The sequence below is a fragment of the Cyanistes caeruleus genome, chromosome 3, assembly GCF_971803275.1.
Source record: "Cyanistes caeruleus chromosome 3, bCyaCae1.hap1.1, whole genome shotgun sequence".
Classification (NCBI taxonomy): Eukaryota; Metazoa; Chordata; class Aves; order Passeriformes; family Paridae; genus Cyanistes; species Cyanistes caeruleus.
Window position 1 is genome coordinate 69,642,544 of NC_141703.1, and position 23,445 is coordinate 69,665,988.

Below are 23,445 nucleotides of genomic sequence, written 5' to 3' on the forward strand. Positions count from 1 at the left end.
TTGTTTACATGCATTGCCACAGTGTTTGCCAGCTGACATGATTTTGTGGCTTTCTTAGCAGTTTAGTTTACTTCCTACTAATTAAACTTTCATACTGCCAGTGCATAAGCTGTGCCAATGAAAGCTTTGGAACCTAGGTGATATTTTTATATGCAGAAATTCTTTGAGAGTTTGCGAAGTCAAGTAGGGCTTTCTGCAAAGGTAGAACTCCTAAGTTCATGTCTGAGTCACGGAGAAAACGGCTGATGTGATGCAAGACAGTGATGCTGCCACCTGGGGATGTTATGGATATAGCAGAGGTGGTGAAGGAGAACCATGTGTTCACTTCAGCTGTTTCAGCCAAGCATCTGAAAGATCTGTGTGAATTGTGGATGAAGTTCGTAGGCCAGGTTGTGAGCTGGGCATCTGAGTGCTCTTCCTGACTGCTATGAGACTATAAATGTTTGCCCGAGGCAGGGATGGGAAGGGAGGGAAGAATGATATGAGTGACTTAATTATACATCACTAAAGGCTGCAGTTGCCACAGTTGGCTGATGGCCTGTGGTTTAATTGCCAACTTTGCTGAGTTGCTGACCTGGTGTCTATTTAAGCAGTTTGGAGCAGAGGTTTATGTTGCATGTTCTTGTGATGCTGAATGTGTAGGGACAATTTCATACTTGACTGGGTGCTATATTCTTTTGGAAGGATACATGATGTTGCTTTCTACTGGCTGTTCTACTGCTCTCAGCTCTGGATGTTTATCACTAAGGGTGCAGTTGCAGCAAGTTTAATTCTGGTGTGGTTGCTGTCAATCTGCTGGAAGCTGCCATTAGTAGTATCTCCTGTTGCTAGATTGTCATCATCTTGTGGCAGATGTCTTTGCCTATATGAATCTTGGGTGCTAAAGAATTAATGCTTTTATGTTTGGGGGGTGGGGGAATATTCAGTCTTCTCAGCTCTCTGCAACTTGAATGAGAATCAATAGCTCTGTAGTTCATCAGCACTGGCCCTGAACAGTGCTGTCTTGGTGTTCTGAGATCAAAACAACTGCTGTAAAGAGAACTGAATATGCTTTGGGTTTTTTTTTTTTTTTAATCTGTGGTATATAAGAGATCATCTCAGTTTAGTGTTCCTCAGTCTGTGTGCAGTGCTAAACCTCAGTCTCCTGGTGTCCTGTCTAGCCCACAGCTGTGCATATACAGGAGTTCCTCACACTGCTGGCCGTGTGTCATACTGTTGTTCCTGAGAGACAAGGAAATACAATAATCTACCAGGCCTCCTCTCCAGGTTGGTTGTTGCTTTCTTTTTTGGGAGGGAAGGGAATGAGTTGAAGGAGTAGAGGTAAATGGAAGGGAGGTCCATAAACTTCTAGGTCATTTCAAACGTCATTGATTTTGAATGCAAAATGTCCCCCACAATGCTAGCAGTAGATCTGGCATCTTCTGTAATCAGTACACAGTTTTTGAATACTTCCTACTAAACCATATAGTCCATGATGTTTCTTTAGAGATAGGCTGGGCTTATGATCCCTTCTGTGCTCATGAGACCATCTACTCTTTCTGCAGGGGTGAAAATAAAAGACTGAGTGTGTAGGAGGTAATGATTTGTTTCTGCACGAGCAATTACTTTATTAGCATGACTACAGACTGTCTTTCTTCATCTAGTATCTCCTTAGAGCAAGATAGGAAGCCATCAAGTGCCAGTGCATGACACAATACAACCAAAACTTTCAGCATCTTGGTGATATTCCGGCCTGCCCTTCACCCATTTTTTACTTCTTTCAGTTAGCACAGACAGAGCTAGGTGAGGCCAGATTGGGGAATGTTGCTCTCCATTAAGTTTATCTCTGTTAGTGAAGATCTTTCTAGAATCACTGTAGGGATTGCATGATGAAGCAGCATCATTTCTTATTTCTGTCTTAATAGAGTGTCTGAAAAGTAGGATGAAGACCTCATGTGAGGAAGTTCTGGTCAGTGTGATGAACCGTGAGGAGAATAAGGGAGCTGTAGAGACATGAGGGTTACTTGAATTAGGCACCAAATCCACTCTTGTGGTGGTTGTGCTCCATGACACTTGCTCCCTAAGGAGGCTCTGTAATTTTCTATGGGATCTGATTGCAGCTCTGTTATTTGAGCTCCTAATAACACTGCCCAGTTCAGTCTCCAGAAAGCAATGCTGTATTTCTGTAGTACCTGAATACAGTGTCTTCACAGCAGAAATTTGATTAAACACATACTGCAGGAATTTAAAAATAACAGAGCTTTGATCTTGTTTCCAGAACAGATATTTCCCTTTTTTCGTGTGGAAATGTATGGCACCTCCACAAGAATAGAGTTAAATGTTTTAGTAGTTACAGGATATTTTATGCTGATTGAGTACTAGGTTTGTGTAGTTGATATTGCATGACCTTTGTAGGACTAAAATGTTGAATGTTTTTGTGCAAGGGTGTGCAGAACTACTCTAACATCCCTATGGATGGGAGTACACAGAAAAGGGGATCCTGTTTTGGCAATCTGCCGTATTTAAGTATGGGTTTTGGAGGCCTCTCTAACATACCAGGTTAAATTCAAGCTTTTTTTGTTTATTTGTTTGGTTTTTTTGGCAGATGAAGGAGCATTAGTGAAAGGAGCAAAAAAACTTGGTTATGTCTTCACAGGACGGACTCCCCATTCTGTTATCATTGATGCGGTAAGTGGTGGATGTGCACGGCACAGGCTACCAAGCTCAAGCTGAGCATAAAGGTGTCTTCTCTGGTCCCTGTCAGGGCCCTTCTGGATCCTTTGGGATCCTACATGTGAAGGACTCATGTACACTGAGAAAAGTTGTCTTGATCTATTTGAAGATGCCAAGTCCTTTGCCCCTATATGTGGCATGGGTGATAGGAAGTCGCAAACTTATGTGGGAAATGAGAGCAGTTGTACCTGAAAAGTATTTCCCTTGTCCAGGAAGCACAGATGGGAACACTCATATTAGTAGGAAATTCATGTGTCTGGGAGGTTTTCTGACCGATATGTTTAATGGCTGTTGTTCTTCTAAATGTTTAATTTCTTTCTCCTGAGTAAGATCTTCAGTAGAAGATCTGCTGACAAGCTGTGTATGCAGGGGTGCATAGTTAATGGATTGCAGTTGACACAGGCAGCCTCAGACTCATGGGGCCACATTCAAACTCAAGTTGCAGTCTAAGCTAAAGTGGCTTCAGATTGACACAGATGCAGCTAGTAGGGTGCTTATTAAAAATAATGAATGTGTTTTTGTCCTTCCTCTCAGGTGTATTTCCTTTCAAATTTCTTGTTACACTGCCAAACTAGGCACTTGAAACAGTTCTTGTAGGACTTGTCACAAACCTTTTACAAATTCTCAAACTGCTTCTTAGTTGAAGGGGAAGAGCTTAGGATGGACAGTGTCATCTAGAGCCATCTAAATGCTTCTCTGCAGGAACAGCCAGGCCTATCTGGCCTAGTTGTATACTCATAATACGAAGCTAGGGCATTGTTAATCTATAGCCAGCAGTAAAAGCTGTCACTCCCAGAGATTCCTGTCTCTCCTGGTTGCCTCTATCAATGGCAGCATGTAGAAAATGGTTTTGGAGATATTTTTAATCTTGGGGATGTTGCTGAGTTGATAGATAAATGCTTTGGACGTGTCTGTACTGCAATTAGAATTTACTGCTGCACTTTCTTTAACTGCATGCTACAAATACCAGTGGAGTTCTATAACTGGGAACTTCTACTGCTCCTTCTATGCATTATACAACTGGAATGGCAGGTGTTTTAAAATCTTTCTCCTGCTTTGGGTTGTTCCTCCTCAGCCCCAGCAAAGAGTTGCTGGTGATAACAGGAATTTCTCCTCAATTAATCTTTTTTTTTGGCCACGAAAAATATAATTAATATTTTTGTGAATTCAAATGAAAGAAATCCTAAGGGAGGTCAATCAAAGATTATTGTAATAATAAACCTGGAGGGCTTATTTTGGAAAAATGCCTACAGCCTGTAATATGTCTCTTAGTTGGTGGCTGTTGAGAACTAAATATGCAACTTAGCTTTCAGAGCATGCCTAATCAGAAAGGATATTAACTTCTTCTAACGGTGTAGCAGTAGTAAATGAAGGATGCCACAGTACAGGATGTTGAATTAAGTTCATTAGATCGGGCTCTGCATCCTTTAACCAGTGGAGGGAGCCATTGCCACGTTTATTTGCATTTATGACTCTGGGATCTGTGACAGACACCTGATGAGCTCGCGTGTTTGCACGTCTAAGAATATAATGTAGCTTGTATTTATAATATTTATTTATTATTAATAGTAACTATTAATAGTAACCCTTTATTTTTTTTGGGTTTTTTTTAGCTGGGGAAAGAGAAAACCTTTGAAATTCTTAATGTGCTGGAGTTTTCCAGGTAAGTTTTCCTCTAATACATGAAATTCAGGGTAATAAGAAAACTCTTCTTACAAACAATGTTATTTAGAGTAAAAAATTACAACTTATATAGTAAAGAAGCAGAACTTCCTTAATTTTTGTCCTGCCCCTTCATCTTGTTTCTGATGTACTATGAATGAGTTATAAACTGGTGGCTGTTGGCATGTGATCATAAAACTTTCTCCTGCAGCTCTGTTCATTTATTGAGAACTTGCTGGCCTGGAAGCATCTTGCTGTGACTCATGGATATCCTGATTTGTCACTTGTCTACTTCAAGAACATGCTTTGAAATTGCACTTCCATAGTGCTTCTGCAAATTACTTTTTGAGTACATGGAAACTGCACCTGGAAGTACCTCATCTTAAGAACCATGCCAGCTATGAAAATATAGACATTGCAAGCACTCCTAATTTGTCAGACTCATTAGGATGGGCCTTGCTTGGGTAGCAAGAAGCTTTGATGAATCAGGCCCCTAAATGACTGGAAATAACAAGGTGCTTTCTCTTTGTCAGTTGATAAAGTTATTTCAGTTTGGATGGCGCTAGTCAGCATTCCTCTTTTTCTCTTGTTTATTTTCTGTTCTTGCTGGGGATTAAAACCTTGAGCTCTTGTTCCCTGCTGTCTTTGAGTTGGCTTGTTGTGTTCTAAAGGACTATATAAAACTAAAGGTAGGGATGATTTTCTTGTGTCCTGACTTACTTTGAAGAATATTCTTGAGTTCTTCCCTCTTTCCATTCAGAATGCAGCTATTTAAGCTACTTGTGGGAAGTACTTGAAAAGGCACTGGAAGAGTCCTTGAGGGTTTGTGACAAGTTGACCAGCACTCTGGTGTCTGTAGGCAGGAATAACCACAGCTTGCATGCAGCAGAAAAAAGCTGTCTTAGTTCTCCTCTGTGCAGCACCTTCCTACCTGACCACTGAGGGAGTTCCTATAATTAGTTTTCAAAAAGCACACAGAAGTTTCCCAGTGTCATTAGGATGTTGCTGAAATTCTGGGCACAGGTAACTGCTGTCCTTCTAACCCCTCTTCAGAAAGCCTCAGAGGGGATTTGTTTTGTCTGATAATACATGCCAAGAGCTTACTTTAGGGTACGTGAGAAGTTACTACATTTCTCAAAGCCAACCTCAAGAGGAGAAGGAAGGTTGCTCTACACTCTGTACATGTTGGGAAAAACATAATGAGGAAGGAGGGTGCTTCCAAGTTGGTCCTTTTGCTGAGGAAAAGATTTATATGAAACCACATGTTCTTAGGGTTCCCTTGATGAGATTTGATTTGTTTGCCTCTGCCTCTTGGTAGCTGTGGGATTTTTACAGTGGCTCTTTTGGAGGAGAGATTGATAAGTAAAACATCAAAACTTCTTTAAAAAAATTGTCCTTGCCTGCCTTCCTTTGTTAAATGTTGGTGTACACTATGCTACTCTTTACATTTTTTTTTTAAGATATGTGCCAAAGTTGAGGTCCTGTCCTTGTGCAGGGGATCTGACTTACTTCTGCTTAATTCCAACTATGTGGATCTGATTAGACCAATATAAAGAATTCATAGAGGCCACAAACTGGTCTGTATGAGGATTCCTTTCGATGATGTTTTTACTTTCTTTTGAGTTAGGAAGTTAAATAACTTCCCTTGTCAGTGGATGGTTTTTTCAATATCTCTTATGTCTATAATAAAGATATAATCAGCCTTAATGATTCCATTTCTAGAGTCCCCAAAGCAATTTTGATTGAGGAATAAGGAAAAACTGAGAGAGAATAATGAGAATAAGTGTGACTCCCCTTCTTTCAAGACAATTTTATACAATCTTGCTCTTTTTCAAATTCTTGCTCACATTTGGGCATAAGTCTGGAGTGCTTGCCAATGGGAGACATGAGGCTGAAGCTGGAAATAGGCAATTTAATATATCTCCTTGTGGTCAAGGGTTATGGGATCTTAAGTTACTGCTGTTATATCCCGTTTAATCTCAGATGCACGAAACACATCTGAGAAAATTCACTGGTTAGAACAGGAATTACTCTTCACCACTTTGACTAATGAAAGCAAATATTTTTCTTTCAATAGCAACAGGAAGAGAATGTCAGTGATTGTTCGAACTCCGGCAGGACAGCTACGTCTCTACTGCAAAGGGGCTGTAAGTAATTATGTGGCCTAATGGAGAACACTGCCAGTTATTGTTTCAACAGCTGTGGCTGATGCTGACATTTCATGTCTCATACATAATACCTGTTGGCTTTCTGTTTAGGGCCAAGTGATTTAAGAGAGCTGTCATTCCTGCTCTTGACTCCTTTTGCAGGCTGGAAGACTGCTATGCTTTGTACTGCCCAGCTGAAATCCTGAAACTAATGGGAGCAGTACCCTTACTTCAGCAAAGTCAGGGCTTCACCCAGCTGTGCAGCAGGAGTTCAGGAGCTGGAGTAAATGCTGTTGTCTGAATTTATAACACTAAAATTTATTCTAAAGTGCTTGGCTCTTGATCTGTCTTTTTTGCATCTCTGCACCTGCTGTTATTTGTCATCATGACTTGCACCATGTTGTGCTTCTGTCTTCACTGACAAGAGCAATAACTTAGCACAGTACAAAGGCTCCAAAACTAGCATTGTCAACAGCCAGAGAGTGGTTCTAATTTCAGTGGAAAACTATGGAGCTGGCTTTTTGCAGCAGGGAAAAACTCCTTCTGACCTCTGTGAGGATCTGGTTTACTTGAATTTGTCATGACGTATAGGTCAGTGTTCGCTACTCCATTGCTTCCATTTACCTCCCCTGATTTGATAAAGATGTGCTGGCTTCGTGCTGGCGTGGTGAAGTGAATTAAGTCTGCCGCCATTGTGTGGTAGTTCACAGTTGTATGCCTAATAGGACCACACAGACTTGCAACTTGCTTGTTCATGCCGTGCCTGAGTTCACACCGTTCTTTGGAGTGTGGCACTGGAGGGGACAGAGATCAGGAGGGTTTGCTGTACAAAATCTCTTGCTGTCTTCTGTATGAGCAGACCTAGATGTACTAATGTGCTGCATCTGCCACTCGTGAACTTTAAGTTAACTGACTATTCTGCATTAACACTTCCATGTTCTGGTAGTTATCCTCTGTCCTGTTGCTTCCATAATAATTAGGTTTGTGTGCCTTTCTCTAATGAATGCTAGATGTAGGTCTGTTTATTTAGCTTAAGAGCAGATGTCTGAGTAGGGTTTCTGTATTACATGTGTTTGTAGAACTTGTTCTGATAGTTATAAATAAAATCCAGAGACTCTAGATATGTAGATGATGCTATATGTTGATTTCAGCTGTTAGTTAGGCTTTTTCAATGGTTCTTTGATTTACTGATAAAGAAAGCTGCTGCAGGAAGAAGGTTGTTTCTGAGAGAATGTTATGGTGGAAAATGATCAATGTTTCTGCCTTTTGTTTTTTAACATCAATGGGAATCTTTTCTAGAAAGGATTGCAGGAAACTCTACTGCATGGGACTGCAATATATGCTGAATAGGACCAGACATTTGTGTTGTCTGAAAGTCAATATATTGGCTTGGTAATTTATGGAGAAGTGCTCTGTACTGCCCAGTGATGAGGACCTCTTTATGGAAAGAGGGGAAGAGGACAGAGTGTGCTTCTGTTCTGTGTTCTGTTATTATTTAAAATGGATGCAGTATCTATGCCACTGAATACAATCCAAATTAATTACTTAATCAGAGTCTCTAAACCCCAAGTATATTGTAAATACAGTTTTGTTTTTGATATTAGCAAGTCCATTCAGGTTGCTTCTCTAGAGCTTGTAAATACACAAATGGCAACTTTATATATAGACTTACTCTGTTGTAATGAATTTGGTTTTAATAGGATAATGTAATTTTTGAGAGGCTTTCAAAAGATTCCCAGTATATGGAACAAACACTGTGCCATCTTGAATACTTCGCAACGGAAGGTAAGAAAAACAGCATGCCATGAGAATTCAGTTTATGAAATTATTTGCAGCATCTCCTGCGTTGTCTAAGCTCTGTGGTGTCAACTAAGATGATGATGATTGTGAAGATAAATGAAGATGGGGTGTGTTATCAGCAAATTAACAACTGTAGGTTGATTTCAACTGTAAGGAGGATTTTTTCCGACTTCTGTGTGATTTCAGTAGGGAAGTGGAATTTGGAAGGAAAAGACAGTGTTCTGTATCTCCATGATGAAGGGAAAGGGCATGAGTTCTATTGCCCAGAACAACTTGGTTACTTTGGAGTTGGAGGTGTTTTTACCAGGTGTAGAAGTCGGATGCCAGTGTCTCTGGCTTTACGAAGCAGAGTGTCAACCTGAACATGCTGGGAGGTCTGGTAGATGAGACATCAAAGATGATTTGAGGTGGTCTGTGAGGCCTTTGACTGACTCTGTTCACTAGGAAGCACTGGGCTTTGTTCCTTCTTCTGCTATAGCATAGGATACCTGAGTTACAGTAAAACCATGAACAAGTGTTTTTCTTTCAAAATCTTAAAACATCATTGAGCTTTTAAATTTTGTTTTGCAGACTTCATGTTCCCAGTAATGGAAATTTTGTGTTTTATGATACACATTCCTTTTCTGCTTGATTCGTGATAGAAAAAAAAATCACGACTTCTGTGTTAATTTTTGTCAGTGGTCCAATAAATTGGTTTTTATACTTCATGGACCCTCTTCACTATATTAACTCTCGTTATTGCTGTGAGTTACATCGGTACACTGAGGGAAAACACAGGCTCAAAGGAAGCCTGTGCAGGGTGTTTGACTAAGTAATATCACAAATCACAGTATGTAGCCTGTTCTGTTTAAAAATACATAAAAAGCAAGCTTGCTTCTATACTTAATAAAAAGTTTTTGTCCAATGCTCTCTTGATTTGCACCATTAGTGGCCAAAATGAATCAGATTTACATTTACATCTGTGGAAGTCCAAGTGCTTAAGAAAATGTACAGGGAGATTTTGTGGAATCCAGAGTTTAACAGTGTGTGTTAGAAGCTCTTGTTGTTCCAGCATGAGGGTTAGAATTTAGCATTTGTTGAAAATGAATTATTTGATAATACTCAATGTAATTTTACTGTGGGTAATGGCTGTCTTCTGTTTTTGCAGGTCTGAGGACGTTGTGCATTGCTTATGCTGATCTGTCAGAGAAGTCTTACAGAGAGTGGTTGAATGTCTACAATGAATCCAGTACGGTTCTGAAAGACAGAACTCAGAAGCTAGAGGAGTGCTATGAGATCATTGAAAAGGTAAAACATACTTTTTTGGTAATCTGATAAAGATTCCCTTATATGTGTATTTTCCAGTGGAATTTGGACTTTATACAATGAAATAAACTGTTAATTTCATAGATGGGAAACTGAAAAGGTGTTCTTAGATGGTAACCTTTTCAGTCAACAGTTTTAATCTGTAAATGTCAGATCAATTTACGGATAAAAGTAGTTTCTACTTAAAACACCTTTTCTCACACTTCTTTTACCTTCGTGTTTTTATGTAAGGTTGCTGTGACTTGATAAAGATAATATATGTAAATTACTGTGTTGCACGAAGTTCCCATGTACTAGGGTATGAAGTGATTAATTCCTTTTCATGCAGCAGTCAACTCTTACTGAAGGTTGTTGTAGGCATGGTGTAGGGGTCACCAAAAGCTGTAGGAGCATGGGTTAAAAAAAAGATGAAAACCTGCACTCCATGCAAATTCTTAATTTCAGAAGGGGAAAATAGGTGCCAGAGAACCTATTTGAAACGCTGATCCTACAGTGAATGAAATGTTAAAATATCAGCGCTAGGGGCCAGTGTTTCTCTGAGCCTTGTTGGTCTTGCTGCTTTCGGAAGTGCTGGTAGTTGCACTCCTCACCTGCACAGATTCATGCTCTTCCCTCTTATCACAGCTATTTAATTTCATTTAGTGGTTTCTTTAAAGCATGTTTTGAACTTCAATATATTTTTTAATTAATATTAAAATACTGCTTAGGTTCTGGAGCACTGTTGTTTATTGAAGTTACTTGGGGTAAATCATAGATTTATAGAATGGCCTGGTTTGGAAGGGACCGTAAAGATCCAATCCTCCATGTCCCATGGCCAGAGACACCTTTCACTAGGCCAGGTTGCTAGAGCTTCATCCAACCTGGCCTTGATGACTTCCAGGGATGAGGCATCCACAAAGAGGTCAAGACTAGGATAGGAGTTAACTTTCAGAGGGTAAAAGAAAAGCTCCAAGAGCTCTTTCAGTAAGAGCTGAAGATTTGGTCTTCCTTTTCCAAGTCATGCCTGAAATGGTCTTTTGTGTTGATAGTGTGTCAGTAACACTGTGGTTATCTCATCCTTGGTATTGAGGGTTGGGATAGGTCCTTTCAGCTTTCTGCTTCTTGCACTCATACTCTTCAGTTGTCACCAAGGTGAAAAATGGACGTTGCTTTTGCTGTACTTTAAAATGTGTTCTCAAGCTTTAGATAATTTTTGGTCATCTACTTTCTGCCTTTTTCACAATTTAATATCTTGTTTAAGAAAAAAGGGAACCCGTGAGTGGGTTGTAAATTTGAGTTAGGAACTATCCACTGTATACCTTCCTGCTAACATTTGCTTGCTAGTCATGCCAAGAAGCAGGCCTTACAGATAAACTGGCATTTGGCTGTAACACAAAATATAATGTATTTTAACAGGCTGGGTTTTTTTCATCTAAGGGCTCAAATGAGACCAAGAGAACTACCTTTTCAGTCTGAGTGCTGAGATTGATGGATCACAGTACAGGTGAATGTGTGGAGACAAACTTGAACTGACTTCCTTCCACAGCCATAAGCATATGAGGCTCAGAAGGCTTCAGCAGGTGCAGGGGTAACTCCCCTGCTCAGGTAGCTCAGCCATGCTGATCCCTGTGCTGTCATGTGTGACTTCTTAACAAGTAATTTTTGGTAAAAAAAGACTGTCTGCTATTGCACACTTGGATTATGTTTGTAACCTTCAAATGCTGCTAGCATCAGCAGAGCTGATGTTTCACTGAGAGGCTGTGGAGTGCTGAAGCACAGGGACTTGCACAAGTAGATTCTGCTACATTTGTCCACTGAATCTCATAGCAAAAATGAAGTTCTGTCAAGAGTTGTGACTAATGCCAGCTTACACACTGTATGGAGATTTTCCCTTCTGTTCTTTAGGCATGCTTAGATGCATACATGTGAGAGCTGCTTTGAATGCCCTCTCCATGGAATCATGGTAAGGTTTGTGTTGGAAGGGGCCCTTCAAGATCATACAGTTGTACCCCCACCCCCAACTATGGTCATTCACTAGACCATGATGCCCAGATCTCTGTCCAGCCTGGCCTGGAACACTTCTAGGGATGGATCCACCACTTCTGTGGGCAAACCTGTTCCAGTGTCTCACCACTCTCCTTATAAAAAAGTCACTTCTTTATGCCTGGACTAAATATACCCTCTTTCAGTTTAAAACCATCACCTCCTGTCCCGCCACTGCTGGCCTTGGTAAACAGTCTTTATTCATTTTTCTTATAAGCCCACTTTTTATGTAGATAGGCCACAGTAAGATAATGCTGAAGCCTCATCGTCCCCAGGCTGAACAACAGCAACTTGCCTTATTACTTCTGTTCATTTGTCTTCATTTCTGTTAAATAATTTTAGTTCCTGCAAAGAATAGAATATAGTGCCTTTTTTCTCTGCAATTTCTGAAATGATACAGTATGCCTAAACTTACTTCAATCTGTTTTAAGTTGAACATATGTAAGGAACCATTAAAAAATGCTTTTAGAGGTAAATTCTGAGTAGACTGTATCTTTTGACAAGGTTTTTAGCTGTTTTTTTGCCTGTCTTTTATTTTTTTTTATATTTTTTATTGTAATATAGCCAAATCTCCTCAAGCAATTATTTTAGAATTGCCTGAGAAGATGACTAACTCTGTAGTATTAAATTCACTGTATGGGACATGTATTTCTGGCAGACATCTGTGTGTTGATTAGAGATACTTGGATTGATTGATGTTCATACCACTTCTATTATACAAATGTAATAATTGGATCCATAAATAGTTGCAATAATTTTTCCTTTGAATGATTGTATCCAGTCTGTATGTACATTTTCTAGGAGGAAATAAGTTTAAATGATGCGATGCCAAATAATTCTTGTTTTGTGAGCTTAAATATACAAACTGACTACTCATCATGTTGCTATGGTGATTAGTGAATGGTCTAGTATATATGGTCACCTATAGGCTAACTTTGGACTAACTATAATGTCAATCAATTATTCTGGAAATGTTGCCATCTTTCTGATGAAAAACACTCTGTTCCATTCCAAACCTCTTGAAATGTGAATTGTATGCAGAGGAAGTACAGAAGTAAAATAGCCACACTAGAAATGTACTGTGGTATATATTGCTTGTCAAAGTGCACTATTAGCAGTGTGATGTAACATGCTGTCTTAATTCCTTTTTTGAGTATGTTCTAAACCGAGATTTATCTTAAAAGAATTTGAGGGATTCTTTTTTTTCCCCCCAGGATTTGCTGCTTCTTGGAGCTACAGCCATTGAAGACCGCCTGCAAGCAGGTGTTCCAGAAACAATAGCCACACTAATAAAGGCAGAAATTAAGATATGGATTCTGACAGGTGACAAACAGGAAACAGCTCTCAATATAGGTATCCATCATTCTGGTTACTCTGAATTTGTGTGCTATGTAGCAAGTCACATCCAAGATGTGCTGTGTGGGTTTTGAAATAGAATCAGGCCTGCTTCTTATAGAATGGTTCCTCGGTAGCAGGGCATAGCCTTGGGGAAGAGATTTTGTAGTGAAGTCTTCACTATGAGTGTCAGGCTATATTCTTTTTTATTATTATTATTATTATTGTTTTAAGGCAAAAGGGACCCTTCTGCTCTTGGTCAAATGCAGTTGTAATGGAATGAATATATGTAACTGCTTTCTGATGGTAATAGGAGAACTCTACCAGGCTAATGTTTCAAAAATGGTTTCAGAGCGTTTTTATTTTTTTCTTTTCTTACTGACTGCCTTTGAATGGAGTTTGGGATACAATGGGAAATACGATAATGCAAAGCATGTATAGTTTTACAGCGTCTTCCAAACCATGTCTGTGAACGTAGGTGGATCATTCAAGCTTCAACAACTGAGCCTTAGAGCACATGTGTTAGTAAAGGCTTGGTAAAGGGACATATCCTGATGTAGGCACACCCCATGTCATGCCACACCTCCCAAATGTCCCATCTTTGGCAATAGAATACCATGATGCTCTTGTGTGCTTTTTGATTGTTTTTCTCCCTATCCCTGCTAAGTCTGCCTAGAGAGGGGAAGACAGAGTTGCACTCTTGTGGTTTAACATCTCACCTAAGTAAGTTCAGTTAAAGAGCATTTTAGTGCTGCTAGGAATAGCCTGAAATGCACCCAGACCTGTCTGTGTACAGTTGTAAATGTAAAAAGCTTAATTGGTCACATTATTCATATAACTAGGGTCAGTATGAGCTCAAGAAGACTGAAGAAATAGTTCCTTTAACACAAGGCAACATATGTTGCTGAGGTTCCACAATTGCATTTAGATTTGCAGATTAGTCTGTTTAGATGTGAAGGTTAAAAGGAACTTTAACAGCATAGGTTGCTTTCTCAAACTCATTCAAGATTCTTTATCAATTATGTTCTGTAAATGAACATAGATTATTTTTGGGAAATTTTTGGCATTTGCCTTTTTTTTGTTTTAGTCTGGTTTGTATTATTTTAAATTTTTTTTCTGTTTTGGTTGACTCAGTGAAATTTCAGAATGCAGTCTGCTTGACTGACTAGAATTTTTGTGTGCTTCTCAAAACCAGATCAAATTTCATGTACCTTTGTATGAAGGTGGTACCAAGAGGTGAAATAACTTGCTGACCTGATATAGGTGTGGTAGAAATATAGTGGATGGTCTAAGGAGACAATTTGTTTAAAGGCTGGTTATCTGGTTTGAATCACAATCTGCAGATTTTCCTTTCTTTGAAAGCAGTAGTTAACTTGAGAAGGGAAACACCATTTTTGACTAATTAAAAAAATGTAGCTACACATTTTAATGTAAGTACCTGAAAAAAGTTGATATATTAACCAATAGCAGCTACCTTCAACACCAGTAAATGGGCTTATTCTGAAGACTGTGAAGGAGACTCACTTCCAGGTTTCTCTAAATCTGTTGGTTTGTTGTTTCTTTTATTATAGCAACTTGAGAAGAATAACAATCTCACTTAAAACTTTTAAATTATCCCTTACTTTAAGGTACAGTTTGGTAGTAAAACTCTAACTTAATTTGCTTCACATTCAAGTTGACTTGAAAGAATAAACATTTGGCACCCTTCCAGTTTGTGTGTAACCTAATAAAACTGTAATAAACCTTCTACTTAAAACCCAATCCACGTGTGTACTATATGTTTCAGGTATAAATATGCTGTCTGGGGGGAGTAAAAAGCATTTTCAGTTTCTCATTGTGTTTGGAGATTACGCTTATTGACTCTTGCTTGCCGTAAGGACATGCGTGTGTATTGAGCTCATGTGTAAGAGCATTTCAGCTGTTGGCAGCTCTGTCAAGGAACTGGAGTACTTTGTTCTTCCAGCTTCCTCTTGATTCTTTGGTTTTCAGAATTTGCATGGCTTTGTCTCTGGATGGTGTTCTTGACTTCTCTGGAGAGTCATGGTTGACCTTCCTGGGGTGGCTGTAAGCCTTTCACTCAGCCATGTGCTAGTCAATAGTTCTGCAAGTGAGGAGAGTGTTCATGATAAGCTTTAATACTGATCAATCATTTTAACTCTACCTCTTGAAAAGGAGGCTTCCAGGTTCAGAAGCATCTTTAAGCATGGCCTGCAAAGAACTATAGAGCGCTTAACTTGCAGCTTCATCCTTCTCTTCAACAGTCTGCAGACTCTGGGTCATCTTTGCCTTTCAGTGAGACAAAAACACTCATGATAGATTTCTATTTGCCACCATCCTGGTGCTTGGGACACTAACAGAACACTAGAACTGCTGTATTTCCAGCCAATCACTTCGCTGGGAAGAGATTTGTTTTCTGGGAATGGGCATAAAGTGTTTACTCAAGTGTGTCCTTCCCTGAACCATGAATCAGTCCCTGAAGTTGAGCTGAATGCTGTTACCTAGGGTGTGCATAGATAGCTGCAAGCACTGCCTTACAGTTGTTTGGGTTTGAGTTGGAAGGGACCTTTTGAAGATACAGTCCTTCTGCTCTCTCCCTGACAGGGACATCTTTCATAAATCAGGTTGCCTAAAGCTCCATTCAGCCTGACCTTGAACACTTCCAGGGGTGGAGCATCCATAACTTCTCCGGGCAACCTGTTCCAGTCTTGCTACCCCTGTCATAATAAATGTCTTCCTTATGTCTAGTCTAAACCTACCATCTTCGAGTTTGAAATGACTGGCCCTTGACTAGCCACTACAGGCCTTAGTAAAAAGTCTAAGTCTTTGTTGTAATTCCCTTTTATGTATTGAAAGGTCTCTCCAGAACCGTCTCTTCTTCTGTTTAAACAACCCCAAATCTCATCCTGTTTTCATAGGAGAGCTGTTCCAGCCCTCTGATTGTGGCCTCCTTCTGTACTCACTCTAACAGGTTCACATCTATCTCTGGGCCCCCAGGGCTGGGTAGAGTACTCCAGGTAGAGTCTCATATTCAATTTTTCATCACTTAGTTACTTCTCAGTAGGGCTGCTTTCAGTCTGTTCATACCTCAGTCTTTCCTGATAGATATTTATGAGTGTTGCAGTACAGGTGCAGGACCTTGCACTTGGCCCTGTGGAATTTGACTAGGTTCTCACAGACCTATTCCTCAAGTGGATCAAAGTCCCTCTGGGTGGCATCACTTCTCTCCAGTGTTATTTAGGTCCACTCTTCAGCTTCATGTTTTCTCAAGACTTGATGAGGTGTAGTTGGTCCCTCTTTCCCTGGTGAAGATACTGAAGGACCAGTCTCGGGGCTGGCCTGAGGGATGCTACTCATCCCTGGTTTTCCTTTGAGTGTCGAGCCATTGACTGTCACTCTTTGGATGCAGGCATCCAGCCGATTCCTTACCCATCTAACAGTACATCCATCAGACCCCTAGCTTTCCAGTTTGGACATAAGAACACTTCTTGGTGAACTGTGCTTTATTTCAGTTCAGGAGACAAGCCATGCCAGCACACTTGCCTGTATCCCTATGCAAAGTTTGAACAGGGCGTTTGTGCCCTCTCTGAACACAGAGGGTAATCATCCTTCCCTCAGATGCTGGATTCTGTATGCCTGCAGTATGGATGTGCCTGTGGGCTATGATCTTGAACTCTGGTTCAAGCAGTCTTTCTCCCAGGACACTTAAAGGAAAATAAGTCCCAGAAGTACCTAATTCATCTGCTTCATGGACTTTTAGTCAGACTTTTAAACTAAAGAGCTAGATATCAACTTACAGGTGTGGGTTGACATTTTATACCTCTCTTTGAACCAGCAGTTGATCTTATTTTACTCAGAAGCATTGACAAAAATACTTATCTTAGAGTGCATTTTTGCTTGCCATGTTAGTGTTGCCAGTAATAACTATTACAAAACTATTATAAAGCTTTAAAGTATTACTAGAAATGTCTAAAGTTACTACTTGTACTCCTACAGTTGCCAGCTACTTTGCTTTATAGTAGGGCTAGATTTTAACATCATCTTAGTCCTGAAATTTAACATAATGTTTAGATCTCCTATAAACCCTTGTTAGGCTTGACTTACATTCTCCTATTCCAGTCTTGATCTTTCTGTTTAATGTGATGGCAAGATGCAAAATAGCTTCAGTTGCAGGGTAAGTTCTTCTGTGTCCATAATTTCCAAGATGCACAGCAGAGCAACTGTTTTCCACAAGAATATTTTTTCTTCCAGCTGGACTTCTAGAATGACAGCTTGCTCATTTTGGAAGAGGTAAAATGAAGCAGTGAGCAGTGGTTTAGAAATTACAGCTCACTATTGCAGCTGCTGTTCTAATCAAATGCTACTAGAAAATCCTTTTGAATTAGTTATGCTGAATTTGTAACAGCCTACTGCACAGGACTGTTGTTTTAGCCTAGAGAAAGAATAAACCTGTTATGGAGGGAAGTACTTAAGTTCATAATATTCTCTTTTTCTCAATAAAAATAAGGAAGGTTTTTTTTAGCCTGGAACTAACGTTTTTAAAAATGGCAAACTGACTTGAGAAAAAAGTCAGTGTTTTGTCTGTAACTGTTGGAGGCTTGCTGCTCAGTTCTATACTACCACCTAAGATTTGATCACAGGCAGAATCAGAGGCTGTCTGCAAAGCTTTCATGTTGTAGGCTGCACGTCATTAGAACATATTTCATCCTTTTCCCAACAGGTGTGAGTTCAGTGTCATTCTGTATTGTTGTCTGAAGCAGAAATTAAACTTAGGCTCATTAGCATGTATTTGCAAGGTTGCATTTGATATTCATAGCCCACACAGCTGTGAAAATGGAGGAGAAACTGAACTTCTGCAGGTAATCAGACCTGCTGCCTGAGAGTGCCTGGCTATGATACAAGCATGACTTCCACAAAGGAAGAAGAGGGATTTACTTTCTTGACGCATGCAGACATGTTAACCCTGGATTATACCTACAAAACTAGCCCAATTATAAAAACTCTGTAGCCTGAGGAAATTGTTTGCATTACAATTGATGACCCAGTATGGCCTTTCTAAGGAAGCAAGAATCCCACAGATGATTTCATGCCTCAATTGTCCTCTTGCTGATGTAAGATATGAAAAGAGGCACTTCATCTTTTTACAGTGACTGCAGTGTTCAGCTTTTTAATCTGTCAGCCTTGCAGTGGTTCTTCACTGGGACATTACTCTTTTACTGCAATACCCTCCAGTCTCCATTTAAGAAAAGTAAGAGACTTCCCAAGACCCCATTTTATTTGATAGCAGTTTCTTAAACTGCTGTAATTAATTTCTCTAAAAAAAAGTAGAAATAAATAAGAATTGTATTGTATTTCCTTTTCCCATGTAATTCAGATGAGTAATAAAAGGTACTTCAAATAAGTTAATTCTCTGTTATTTTATGAAGCTGGCATCACTATGCCAATCCCAAGTGAACTTGCATGAACTTTTAGGATAATGTAGTGGGGTCAGTCTGATGCATTTGTCTCTTGCTGTTAATAGGAGCATAATTAACCTGTTTATTCTGCAAATAATGAAACTTTTATAGAAATAAGAGATTTTTTTTCTGTCTTAAGAGATTTTGTTTTGAATTTTGGTGTCCTAGGAAACGTACAGAATTGCCTTCTGGGTGCTCTCATTCTTTCATGTCCCAGTCCCACACTAAGAATAATCTAGTCCAATTATCTTGTGTCCATAGGAGTTGGTAGGGGCTCTGAGTGTCATTGATCTGTACTTCTTGATGAAGCTCAGAACCTTCCACACTGAACACTCAGGAGTAAAAAATGCTCATGTAAGCTTTGTGTGGGCTAAGGGAACTGAGTAGCATTGACTGAAAACATGTGTGCACTTCCAGTGATCTGGCGTAGATGCAACTGTGCCTTCAGATCTGTTCCTGTCATGTGCTGAAGGCAAACCTGCCTTCCTGTAGACTTTAAAAAAAAAAAAATTGATGCAGGGCTACAGGCTGTATTTACTGCTTGCAGTTCACACAGTGTTTTCTTTAATTAAAGCACTGCAAGTGATGTATTTGAAAATGCTATCAGAGTGCAGCCTGTGTCTCAAATAAATCTGTCATATTGGAGTGTGTCCTATACACCAATGTTTCCAGCAGTCTGCCTGATAGGAGTAATTGCTCAAAAAATAGTCATTTGACCTATTGGTGCTTATTTTAAGGTTAAGCTTGAACCTTAGATAGTCCTCCAAAAAGTAAGTCCTTGTGTTTTATTGTCTTTTTTTTCCCTCTTGCAGGGTACTCTTGCAGACTCATTTCACAGAGTATGTCTCTCATCCTGGTCAATGAAGATTCACTAGATGTAAGTAAGCAAATTCTGATGCAATTCTTGACGGAAGGAGGTGTTGCTAGCAAGATGGAAAGTTGTCAAGCTTTCACATTGAATTTCTCTTGCTTACCCTTAGAGGTAGCAGGATAAACAGTTCATGCTGAAACACAGGTGTATTGTGTAAAGTGTACTCCAGAGGTCTGCAGTCACAAACTCTACAAATCAAACCGAGGTCTCTGAATGAGCAACTTCTTAGGTGTGTGGGTTTGATTCTGCTGCAAACTGGAAAAATCTGCAGCATGCCATCAGGAATATAGTTAAGTTTTAAGGTATAGGTATAGGAATAACGTTTGAAGAAAACCTGCTTTTTGTTTCTTTGCATCTTCAGTATTGACAGCTCTAGCCACACCTGCATTGTGAGTTTGTCTATGTACAGTAGCTTTTGAGACCTATAATCAAAAGTGTTCTGCCATGGTTGCATGTTCCTCATAAGCATGCCAAAATTAAATAGAAAAATCATGTATTTGTACAGTGAATCTTCCCAGGAGATATCTTTCCATTTTGTGTGCTTCAGTGTACATATCAGTATTAAATATCACTTCAATATCTGATTTCTATTAGAGATATTTGTAGGACAGATGAAAGTACCTTTAATAGGCAACATCTGACATTTGCATTTAGAATTGGCAGCTTGACTGGATGGGAGATGCAAAGCCTGTGTCTTGGAGTACCAGAGGAGTTACTGGATGTCTGCAGATGTGGTTGAAGAGGGTAATACTGCTGTGGCAAAAGTATCACCGGCTGTTATTTTCCAGTTGCCTAGATGTGATTCCAATAACTTTGTGTGTAGAAAATCTTTGCTTACAGAATCCAGCTATAAATGGCATTGGAAATTTGTCAGTAAACATAAAAACTAGTGGGAGCTTTCAGAACATGACCTTACACCCCCAGGGTGTTTGCCAATGACAGCAAGGCTGTGGGGTGCAGTCGGCACACTGGAGGGAAGGGATGCAGTCCAGAGGGATTTGGACAGGCTTGAGAGGTGGGCCTGTGTGAGCTTCATGAAGTTCAACAAGGTCAAGTGCAAGGTGGTGAATGTGGGTTGGGGCAGTCTCAGGCACAAGTCCAGGCTGGAAGGAGAATGGATTGAGAGCAGCCCTGAGGGAAAAGACTTGGGGCTGTTTGGACAAAAAGCTCCATATGACCCAGCAGTGTGCACTCACAGCCTAGGAAGCCAAAGGCATCCTGGGCTGCATCCAAAGAATCACAGCCAGCAGGTCGAGGGAGATGGTTCTCTCCCTCTACTCTGCTCTTTTGAGACTTGACCTGGAGTGCTGTGTTCAGCTCTGGGGCTTCCAACACAAGAAACACGTGGACCTCTTGGAATGAGTCCAGAGGAGGGGCCACTGAGTTGATCAGAGGATTGGAGCGCCTCTGCTAAGAGGACAGGCTGAGAGATTTGGGGCTGTTCAACCTGGAGAAGAGTTTGGAGAGACCTTTATGGCACCTTGCAGTATCCAAAGGAGATCTACAAGGGAGCTGGAGAGGGACTCTTTACAGGGGCATGTAGTGATTGGACAAGGGGGAATGGCCTTAAGGTGGAAGAGTGCAGATTTAGATTAGATGTTAGGAAGGAATTCTTTACTGTGAGGATGGTGAGACACTGGAACAAGTTACCCAGAGAGACAGTGGACTCCCTATCCCTGGAGGTGTTCGAGACTAGGCTGGATGGGGCTTTGAGCAACCTGGTGAAGTGGAAGGTGTCAACCTGGTGAAGTGGAAGGTATCCTTGCCCATGACAGGGGAGGTTGAAGTCAGAGTATCTTTAAGGTCCATTTCAACACTAACTTTTCCATGATTCTATGAAAACAAAACAAGCAAACAAAAAAAAGGAAATGGAGAACAATGGCATGTCAGATGAGAAAAGAAACCCATTATTGATATATATAGTTGCTGGCCTTTGAAGAAAATGTTATCATATGATACATCATGAATTTGAAGATCAATGATAGTTTAGCTCAGATAACCTATATTTTTCTAAAACATGAGTACAAACTTATGGAGCTTCTGAACTGGTACATCAGAAATGCTTTGTATTACTCTTTCTTTCCACCTCAAGTAAATCTATGGGTTATCTCCAAAGTACTTTTATTGCCATTTTAAATGTAGAATTGGATTTTATATACATTTGTATATAGAACTTAGGTTTTGTAAATAATTGCCTCTATTTATTTTGTTCTAACATGTCTTTAGGTACTTATTGCAAATTTTTCAGTATGAGATCTCCATAGTAATATTTATTTTGTGCTGCACCTCCAACAAAAATTTTTACTTCTGTTCAAGTGAGCCTAAAATCAAAGGTTCTCACACTGAAATTCTGTAGCATTATATTTAATATATTCCACCTTTGAAATCTATTAATACTAAAAATGAGTTTTTACAAGATCCAAGTTGAGCTTAGAGCTTTTAAAAATTGATACACTTACCCCTTTGTGCAGTCCCTGTGTGATTTTTCCCTCCCACTTCTGCTCCTTGGCATGCAGCAGCAGGTGAGATGTGATCGAACAACTGTCTTTGCTTGGTTTTGAGAGATAATTTTTTTTTTTAAATCATGCAGTTCAGAGGAAAAATCAATCATTACTGTTCTCTTCAGGGAGCTCCTGGGAATAGAAAAGACTAATCCCTAGCTTGATTCAGCTGAATTCTCGAAACTTAGCATAATAATCTGCAAATGTCTATCCCTTACAGACTTTACCACATGCATACATATACTCACTTGTTTTTTCTTTTCCTAATAAAGCTTTTTGAAATGAGAATATTTTGAGCATGACATTTACTTTGAGTGTAATTCTTGGACTCAGTTTCTGTTTAATTAAATTGGAAAGTCATAAAGCCTTAATGTGCAGCTCTTAACCTGGAAAAATTTCTTTCACTGGCATTTTGTAGAATTTTGAGTTGTGAGAGCAGTGAGAAGGGTACCTGAAGAAGGGAAATTGAATGACCAGAGAGCCCCTGACTGGAAAACATTTAATGAGAGAGGCGATATTATAGCCAAGGAATGTTGTGTGTGTTCCTCCCCATAAATCCCATAGAAAGAAGAGTTGGGAACTGTATCAGTTGCTTATCACATGGGATTGTATTTAACAGTAGTGGAAGGACAACATGGGAGGGACTCTGTGGAAGCTGTGGGTAGTATTTTGCTGTAAATTAATCCTGTTGATGTAAAAGGAGCTACACTGTGAGTGTGTTCCTCAGAGCTCGTGTGCCAGGAGTGACAGTCCTGGGTTATACACAGATGTGTGAGTAACAGCAAATGGATACTCCTGTGTAAGAATGCTCAATGCTGGCGTCTCTTTGTAAGGTATGACTAAAATTGTCAGCAGAAGCTGGCCTTCCTTGCTTTTCCACTTGTTCAGGTGTAACTTTTGCATGCTTCACTGTTGGGAAGTACCTGTTAGTGCCACCATGGTATTTTGTAGTGTTCTTGAGAAACAAGCATAGTTTCACAGTGTAACTTGTCATCTGTAGTCAGTATCTAGGCTTCCCAAATAGTATCTGCAGGGAAGCTTTTACATGCAGCAATGTTTTATATTCCAGCAGTGAAGAATGAGGACCTAGAAAACGCCGTTATTTTGTTGTTAGTTTATTTTAGCTATTCTGTGGGGTAGCATTACTGTGAAATTTCTGTAAGGAAGACGTATTAATCTGGAGAATATTGGATTTACCCAATGACTTTCATGATCTTCATTCTTAATTGGCACATTTCCTTCCCACACTTCGTTAAAGTTAAAAATATAAGGAGATCTTCGACAGTCATTATTATTCATTGTATTTAAATACTGATACATATGTAGATCTGGGAATTATGGATCTCTTAAGAAGTAAAGCACTGACCTGGCCATTGGACTTACCTGTATGCTAGAAATAGCAGGTTTTGTTGGGTTATTGTCAAAATTTTTTCTAATAACCACTGAGAGCTCAGACTGTGTAACGGACAAGGACATGAGCAGAAGGCCATTAAAAATTTGTTTTTCAGCATGTTTGTCTTTGAGCAAAAAGCATTGTTCCGGTAGAGTCCTCTGTACTAGACTTCCCAGAAAGATTTGCACAGCATTGTGGCTTGCACAGAAAGGTGTTACCTTCACCTACAGAATTTCTTCAGCAT

The 23,445-nt window shown here is 39.7% G+C and overlaps 1 protein-coding gene across 28 annotated transcripts in view; it reads left to right on the top strand.

Moving 5' to 3' along the window:
• ATP8A2 (ATPase phospholipid transporting 8A2) overlaps positions 1 to 23,445 on the top strand; it is a 314,521-nt gene that overhangs the window by 76,770 nt on the left and 214,306 nt on the right. For 20 of the 28 annotated variants that reach the window (XM_086881722.1, XM_086881730.1, XM_086881745.1 and 17 more), the window contains 8 exons: positions 1,161 to 1,266; positions 2,585 to 2,667; positions 4,326 to 4,375; positions 6,452 to 6,521; positions 8,222 to 8,306; positions 9,469 to 9,608; positions 12,863 to 13,001; positions 19,249 to 19,313. In XM_086881722.1, the coding sequence (XP_086737848.1) occupies positions 1,161 to 1,266; positions 2,585 to 2,667; positions 4,326 to 4,375; positions 6,452 to 6,521; positions 8,222 to 8,306; positions 9,469 to 9,608; positions 12,863 to 13,001; positions 19,249 to 19,313 (738 nt within the window). Of the gene's footprint in view, positions 1 to 1,160; positions 1,267 to 2,584; positions 2,668 to 4,325; positions 4,376 to 6,451; positions 6,522 to 8,221; positions 8,307 to 9,468; positions 9,609 to 12,862; positions 13,002 to 19,248; positions 19,314 to 19,961; positions 20,052 to 23,445 lie in introns of all 28 variants that reach the window. The other 8 variants (XM_086881719.1, XM_086881724.1, XM_086881741.1 and 5 more) reach the window with 1 other exon arrangement.